At 46.2% G+C, this 8,638-nt stretch overlaps 1 protein-coding gene across 1 annotated transcript in view; it reads right to left on the bottom strand.

Moving 5' to 3' along the window:
* The window catches only part of DNAJB12 (DnaJ heat shock protein family (Hsp40) member B12), a 42,349-nt gene extending 34,873 nt beyond the window's left edge, over positions 1 to 7,476 (bottom strand). The window contains exon 1 of the mRNA XM_019507796.1: positions 7,298 to 7,476. Within this exon, the coding sequence (XP_019363341.1) occupies positions 7,298 to 7,430 (133 nt within the window). The 5' untranslated portion in view covers positions 7,431 to 7,476. The remainder of the gene's footprint in view (positions 1 to 7,297) is intronic.
* Positions 7,477 to 8,638: the final 1,162 nt, after the last annotated feature.

The raw sequence follows: 8,638 nt of genomic DNA, 5'->3' as shown, positions 1-8,638 counted from the left end.
CCCTGCCCTGCCCCGCCCCTCTCCTCCCCCACCCCCATGGTTTGTTGTGGGGGTTTTTTGGATACCTGAATTTTCAAAAAAATAGTTTGAGATGCTGCAAGAGGCATTTCCATGCTCCTCTGGATGTGCCCTCTGTGTCTTTTTCTTGGCTATTTGATTCTCATGTGGATTTTTATAAGAAGAATATAAAGAGCTGTACTTAACCATTTACATTGAGGGGAAAAGCAGTTTTTCCAAAAATTGAACCTGAAAATATGGGGTTGACTTATATGCATGGTCAGTTTATACTGGAATAATATGGTACTGAAAGAGCCATCGGTAACTTGAAGAGTTTGCAATCCTCTATCCAGACCCTATACTCAAGACGGACGTTTCATCTACTCCAGTAATTACACATTTAAGACCTTGCACTGAGGGGATATCACATTCTTTATGGAAGTGCAAACAACATACGCAAGCCAACAGATGAACCAAGATATCATATCTACCTGACAAAGTTTATGTTTGGGCAAGAAACACAGCTCAGTAATCCTTCAGCCAATGAAAAGTAAAGGAACAGTGAAGACCAAGAACTGCTGAATTGTTTTTAATCTTATGGGCCTTAAAGTTTTTTCCTTTCAAAAGATACTATTAAACAGAACTGGTTCTCACAAAATCCCTCACAGGCGTTGATTACAGATAACAGGCTGTCCCTTTTGATATTTCAGGTGACACCAGATAAGGTGCCCTCATTCTTTCTGACATTTTATCACAAAAGTTAAGGAATGAAAAACTCAGTTAAAAGAAACAAGAGGAGGGCCGGATGATTTATTACAGTAGGTTAAAATGGAGTCCCAAGCAAAAAAAAGTCTACCATTGTTTTCCTTGGGAAAACTGATCCTCGGTTTAATGCACTTAACTAAGGAGAAATTCCTCCTTAAATTCAGCCTACAGTTTTTCTCAATTTGATCGTGCTGCTTTTGATTTTCATTCAATGCATGAATAAATCTTTCCCTCATTAGTACACACATTACCTAGCTATCCATAGACATATGGCGCTCTTTGTTATTTCTTAGCTCAGCTCTTTGAATCTTATTGCAAAAGACAGTTCCCCCTCTCCCTCTTATTTGTTTAGTTATTTTTATTTCCCTCCTATTTGTCAATATATTTTTGGTAATATGTGGTTGCCAAACTGAATATAGGTTCACCTGCATCGCAGTCCTGTGCTGGATTGCAGCTTCTCTGATCTGTAACGGGATTTTTTTGCTTACACATCCCAAAAATCAAGCTGGCCTTTTGTACCGTCACAGTCACAACACATGGCAAACCTGTGCCAAACGAGCCATCCATTATTACCCTACAATTCTGTCAGCATTATTTTCCACCGTTTCCCTCCCGAGAACAGATCTTTCAAATTACTCTTCCTCAGACATTTGTTCAAGTTAAGCAATTTCAGAAAAAACAACTAGCAGTTGACTGTTGTTGTTGACTAGAATACTGTTGTCTATCCCAGGGCTCCCACCAGTAGTCACATGGGTGGGAATTTCTGTAAGACTTCTTAGTGCAGACATTATTTACATTGTGAAACCACCTTCAGATTTCAGTCATATTCAGAGCCCCATTCTGCTAGGTGCTGCACAGTCTGTGGAGATATCTTTTTAATCTTTGTCAGCACTGATTTAAGTAACAGAGATGTGAACGAGGTTTAAAGGGACTGGCTTAGCTATGTGAAATCTCAATTGACAACATGTAATCACAGCCTCCAAGATAGCTTCCCAGCTACGGTAACAGACCACAAGTGTACTGCTAAGCATCTTGCAGAACACAAAGAAATGGATCCTGCCCTGAACTCTAAATGTGTGAGGCAGACAAGACATGGGAAGGTGAATCAGAACAGCAGGTCAGCTGAGGCTATGTTAAAAACTAGTAAGCGCTTTGCTTTTTTCTTTTCTTTTTTAGTTAGCCTACTCCTTCTTTCTCCCCTCTTCCCATGCACTCAAGTACTTCAACCTTCCCATTCCCCTCTGCCCCAGCCTTTATTTCCCACTTAATAAAGCTGCCTCCAGTCTGTGTTTTGCAGGTCAGATATTTAGGCCTATGATGAGTAACATGGTTACTGGCCTCTCTACTCTACACACGAGAAGCAAGCTGCTATTTACTTGCCCTTCAGTATCTGTTTTCCTGATCAGTGCTCTAACAGAACTCCTGGCGCAGGTGCAGACTTTACACTTTTACTAGTGTAAGTGATCAGAAACTGGTCTATACGCATAACAGAACAGAAGTTCAGTGCACAGACTGGTTTAAAAATGGTGGAGCCTGGTCTAAGATTTGCCGTCTGCATCAAAGGGCAATGTGAGTTTTGTTCACTACCAATCTACACTACGCTGCTACAGAAAACCATGCAACTTAGGTCAATCCCACCTTGAGCTTTTTGAATGTCTGTACCTACCCCTTAAGACAGCCAAGAATCTCTGAAACGGATCCCTTCAGGCTGGAACAGAAATTAGGAGGAGTCTCTTCACAAAAAAAGTTACACTTTTTTTCTAATTGGTTATAAGAAACATTAAACAGTAACCGCAAGGCAAACATGACACCAGGAACAGGACAAGCTACTTCACCATATCTGTCATAGTGGGGAAAATGCTACATACACCCAAGTAAGAGGGGCACAGGTAGTCTACCACTCCCAAAACAACTAACCCAACATTCTCTAATTTTGGTTCTGTCCAAAAGGAAAAATAAAGCTGCTTTTGTGCATTCGTGCAATTTAAAATATACCAGCAATAGACTGTTTTAATCTAATTTATATCCCCTTCCTGTACTTTTTGCTAAATATTAAAAGCTTTCTATTCCTAACTTCTGTATTTTACATTCTATAATTCAAAAAAGATAAAACAAATGTGGGGGAGGGGGTCATAAAAAATAAAATGGTCACAGGACCACCCAAGATATAAGAACTACATACGAGAATTTAGCAAGAAAATGAATACATCGCAGGGTCCTGAAGACGGCTATAAAGGGGCTCTAGTGGTTATGCAAGGAAGGGCTTTTGTAGGTACAGTCTCTGAACCAAAAAGCTTCTATTTCATCCTCAGGAGACATAAACAAACTTTCCCTGAAGGATGTAGGGGGATAGACAGTCACTTATGTACAGCACCCTTTTGCCCATATCATAAAGGGTTTCTGAAACCTCAGCAGTGCAGTCTGGGTTGAGACTGTTTTCTCCTACCTGGCTGAGCTTTTCCTAATTTCTGTCATGATACCATAAAGCAAAAGGCATCCATTATTTTCATGACCACAGTAACCCAGCGCAGGGAGATGACCTCACTGCTAAAAGAGATCTCAGGAGGATGAAAGCAACAAGAATCTGGGAAGTTACTAAAATTGTTCCATATTTTGCTATTAATGCATTTTTCTCTCACATTCATCCTTCCATGTAAGTCTCTCAGTAATTCTCAAAACACCTCCTCGTCAGTGAAATAACTGCTCTGCATGACTGATCTATAAGAGATTAATAACATTGGCATTAGAATATGACACTCTGTACCACTAGCAGTGCATGCAACAATCAATATAGTATTAATTTTTTCCCCTTTTAGCAGCATGCTTCAGTCCTCCATCATCCAACGTTGCCTTTTGCAACTTGCTGTTTGCTATAGAAGGCTGATGTATTCTGTCATTTTTTTCCAGTCTCTGTTAAAAATGTTTGACTATAAGGTTCTGCAGTTACTGGTTGCATGATGATAGTCTGCATTTCCATAGCTCTTTCAATATATCTACAAATTTTGAAGTCTCACATCTCCCCAGTAAGAATGTGTATCGTCTTTTTACAGACATGGAAATCAAGGTAGACAAAAAGCACTATGACACCCACAGCAAGTCTAGGAAGGCCTAGAATACAATGCAGAACTTCTTATACTTACCCCTAATGATCTATCGCTGGATCTTCAATATCCTATACCAGGGGTAGGCAACCCCCAGGATGGGTGCCAGAGTGGCACACAAAGGCATTTTGTTAGCATGCGCACCTCAGGGCAAACAGTGGGGAAGGGGCTGGGGCTGTGCTGTAACAACAAGGATCAGGCTCCTCATGGTTCCCCCACTGTCTGCCCCTGGCACGCCATCATCTTACAAATTGAGGTTGTCAGTGTTTTTGGCATTCTGCCCCAAAAAGTTGCCAACCCCTGTCCTGTACCATTTAATTCCACTGAAGGTATAGCACTCCATACTTGGCGAAAGGATGAAGCATTCCAAATCAATTAAGGAGTCTCCTTCATGTTTTGGTAAGAGTAAAGAGAACAAATGGGACTATTCTAAGGTAAAAAAGGAATAAAACTCTAAGGGAAAACTGTAAAACCTTTGCCTTCTACTGGGTCTCAATGCCTCACTGGATAAATCTACCCTGCAATCAGAGGCATAATTGCAGCACGCGCAGACCTCCTCAAACTACTTTTAATCTAGACAGCTGAGATAACAATACTAGTTAAGATTCAGCAACACAGACTTCAGTAAAGGTTGGCAACCTCAATACAACCCAGAGGTCCAGGTGCTTCTACTACCTGAGCGCTGCTAACTGCTATTAGATGGGTGCTGAGTGAGTTGGCCAACATGACTATAGAGCCATTATCTTTGCAAACTCGTGGCGACTGGGAGACGTCCTCGATGATTGCAAAAGGACAAATATAGTGTCCATCTTTAAGAAAGGGAAGGAGGAGGACCTGGGGAACTATAGATTGGTCAGCCCACCCCATTCCCTGGAAAAGCAGGTCAAGGAATTCATTTCTAAGCACTTGGAGAAGAGGGTGATTAGGAACCGTCAGCATGGATTCACAAAGGGCATGTCATGCCTAACCAACCCGATTGCTTTCTATGATGAAATTACTGGCTCTGTGGATGTGGGGACATTGGTGGACGTGATATACCTTGACTTTAGTAAGACCTTTGATACGGTCTCCCACAACATTCTCACAAGCCAGCAAAGGAAGTACAGGTTGGACTGTAAGGTGGATAGAAAACTGGCTGGATTTATGGGCTCAGAGGGTAGCAATCAGTGGCTTGATGTCTAGTTGGCAGCCGGTATTAAGTGGGGTGCCCCAGGAGTCAGTCCTTGGGCTAGTTTTGTTCAATGTCTTTATCAATCAATGATCAGGAAGATGGGATGAAGTGCACCTTTAGCAAGTTTCCAGACAACATCAAGCTGCGAGGAGTAGTAGATATACTGAAGGGTAGAGCTAGTATTCAGAGAGACCTAGACAAATCAGACAACTGGGCCAAAAGAAATCTCATGAGATTCAGTAATGGCAAGTGCAAAGTCCTGTACTTAGGATGGAACAATCCCATGCACCACTACAGGCTGGGGATGGCCTGCCTAAGCAGCAGCTCTTTAGAAAAAGACCTGGGGGTTACAGTGGACAGTAAGCTGAATATGAGCCAACAGTGTGCCCTTGTTGCCAAGAAGGCAAAACACATACTAGGCTGCATTAGTAGGAGTGTTGCCAGCAGATCAATGGAAGTGATTCTTCCCTTCTATTTTGTACTGGCAAGGCCACATCTGGAGCACTGCGTCCAGTTTTGGGCCCAAAAGGATGTGAACAAATTGGGGAGAGTCCAACAGAAAGCAATCAAAATGGTTAGGCGGTTAGGACACATGACTTAGGAGGACAGGATGAGGAACTGGGCTTATTTAGTCTGGAGAAGAGAAGACTGAGGGGGGATTTAATAGTAGCCTTCAACTACCTGAAGGGGGGTTCCAAACAAGATGGAGCTGGACCGTTCTCAGTGGTGACAGATAACAGAACAAGGAGCAATGGACTCAAACTGTAGCAGGGGAAGTTTGGGTTAGATATTAGTAAAAGCTCTCACTAGGAGGGTAGTAAAGCACTGCAACAGGCTACCCAGAGAGACTATGCGAACAGGAAGAGGTTATTTGGTGAGTAAGCGGCAGACACACATACTAGGATTAGGATACCAGCAGTTAGAAGCTTTCTTCCTCCACCCTACCAGGGATTTCAACACTAGTCAGGATGTAATTATGCCTTTAAGATGGGGAAAGAGCATGGCACAATTTACTAAATCTTTCATTTAACACTTTGCTCCTGTCCTAATTCAATATTTTAATTTATGGAGGAAAAAATGAGAACTGAAAAAACCCACAAAAGCTCTGAAAGGCTAGGACTTGTTACAAATCACAATGTAACAGCAGCAGGACTGGCAACTCTTCTAAGAGTTGGGGTTTCTGTTTCGAGATATTTTAAGAAAGTAGGCCAGGCAAGCTTTCCACCTGCTCTCGCTACCACCATCACAACAGACAGAACTAAGTGTCTTCTGGTCTACAAGTACACAGGGATGAAACAAATAATACCCCTATCAGCTGTTAGGTCTGCCTGTTCTCCTACTGATACAAGTGAACCAAAATTCTTGCAACTTTAACTCTGAATGAAACAGAGTTAAAGTCGCTCTTGCATCACATGAGGGAGCTAAGAGATGTTACGCTGCACCAGCTGCCGAGCGCTCCCGAGCAGCCCTTCTCCTGTTGCTAGGGGCTAGAAGGTACATTTGCCCATAACTCATCACGGTCTCTTGGCCACACAAGTTGCACGCGGGACAAAGCCATATGTCCAGGATCTGCTGCAATCATTTCATGCCGCTGCCCATTTCTGACCATGGCAAGTACAGTCCTTCCTGGCCCAGGCTCTTGTTCCCAGTACCATCTCCCTGACACACTGCTCTGCCCTGGAGAAGCTGTGCCTTGCCCCTGGGCACCTAGGAGGGATTCCCCCCCAAGGGGAAGCAAACCCAGAAGCCACACCTACAGCCAGTCCCATTATCCCCCATCCCCACCCCCTGCAGTTTGGGGGTGGGAGAGCTTCCAGCTGACCAAACCCAAGTCTTCCTGGGGCCTGTGCCTGAGGGAACCTGACACCCAACAGCACCTGCATCCCCTGGGGGACAGACACCCCCAGCTTCACAAGGCCCTTACTGGGCCTGCCTCCCCCAGCGGGAAGGGCAGGGTAGGGTGGGGGCCTCGGGAAGGTCCTCTGGGACAAGGATGCCACCCCCTCCCCCCTCCGCGCGGTGGCTCCTGGGAAGCGTAGTCCACCCGGCCCGCAGGGAGGGGCGGAGCGGGCGAGCCCGCCCCGGGCTCACAGGCCACTTCTGCCCGGGGGGCTCGCGCCGTGCCCCCGGCCCCCCCGCCCGGCCGAGGAGGGACTCGGCGTCCCAGGAGCCCCCGCGCGACAGGGCGCAGTGCGCAGACGCAGCACAGGTGAGAGGTCGGCGCTGCGCCGCAGGCCGCGGCCCCCCCGCCACCCGCGCTCACCGCGGACCCGCTGCGAGGGGAAGAGGCGCTGCGCCTTCTCCAGGAAGCGGCGCGCCTTGTCGGGCTGGTTGGCCTTGATGGCGCCCACGGCGATGGAGATACACCGCTCCGCCTCGTCCCGGTTGGACTCCATGGCGGCGGCAGCGGCCGGATGGGCGGGGCAGGGAGGCCGGCACGCAGTGATGGCGTCATCCGCGCGCGCCGCGGCCCGTGCTGGAAAACCCGGCACTCACTGGAGACGACAGCTGACAGAACTACCGTATTGGCGCGAGTACTGTCGTCCTTACCACATTAACGAGTATATTAGCGCGTTTCATCAATTTAGGTCACCCGTGTTACTAACACAGTACACCATGTCCAGCACCTACACAGGTGGTCCCTGGGCTCTGGCTTGGGGGCAGCCTGAACCTCCCCCCCCAGCACTAATTGCCGCTGTAGGTGTAGCAAAAATAGTTACTTTTCTCTATGTTTCTTTGTTCCTTGTTTTAGTATTAACCCCTGCATTCTGTAACTTTCCACCCACATGGTACAGGATGGCCCACTACCTATGTCTTATAGGTTGCTCAGGTTTTGGTTTGAAATGACCAATCAAAATGTAACACGTCAACTGAAAAAAATGCTAGCTCAATAAAAGCCACGTGCGCTCTTTGTTTAGGGTCGACACTGATCTGAGCAACAGGCTCCTCTGTCGGCATGCTTGCAAGCAATAAAATAGAGTTGGACCCAGCCTGAAAGTGTGACTCTCTTCTAGAGGTGAATTGGACTAGCCTCCAGGGGATAAAATCAGCAATTTATGCAACATAGGGAAGGACGATAGTCACCTGAGGCTGAGTGGGCCAGCGTGTTCGTGGTTCTGTATTACCCACGGAATACAGGGAAGGTGGAGGAGTCAGGAGCCTGCCCCTGTGACTTGTTGTAGACCCAGGGCCCTGCCTTGTGACACAGCCCCTCACAGTGCAGCGGGGCTGAATTGCAAACACTCGTCCCAAAGCATAAGCCTTGTCCCCCTATCTGGACATAGATTTATAGACATTATTCATAGTTTCATAGACATTAGGCCTTGAAGAGACCTTAAAAGATCATCGAGTCCAGCCCCCTGCCCCAGGGGAGGGAAGTCACAGGATCCCAGCAAGATAAATGTTCAATTGACTCTTAAAGAAGTCCAAAGTAGGTGCTTGGACCACCTCCGGCAGCAGTCTGTTTCAGGCCCTGAAGGCTTGGACTGTAAAGAAGTTCTTCCTTATGTCCAGCCTGAAACAGTCTTGGAGGAGTTTGTGACTGTTTGACCTTGTCATCCCATGGGGTGCCTTGGTGAATAGGTGTTCCCCCAGATCCTGATGC

Source organism: Gavialis gangeticus, unplaced genomic scaffold (assembly GCF_001723915.1).
Source record: "Gavialis gangeticus isolate Ggan-Ray unplaced genomic scaffold, GavGan_comp1, whole genome shotgun sequence".
NCBI classification, from domain to species: domain Eukaryota; kingdom Metazoa; phylum Chordata; order Crocodylia; family Gavialidae; genus Gavialis; species Gavialis gangeticus.
This window is presented reverse-complemented; position numbering and strand designations above follow the sequence as displayed.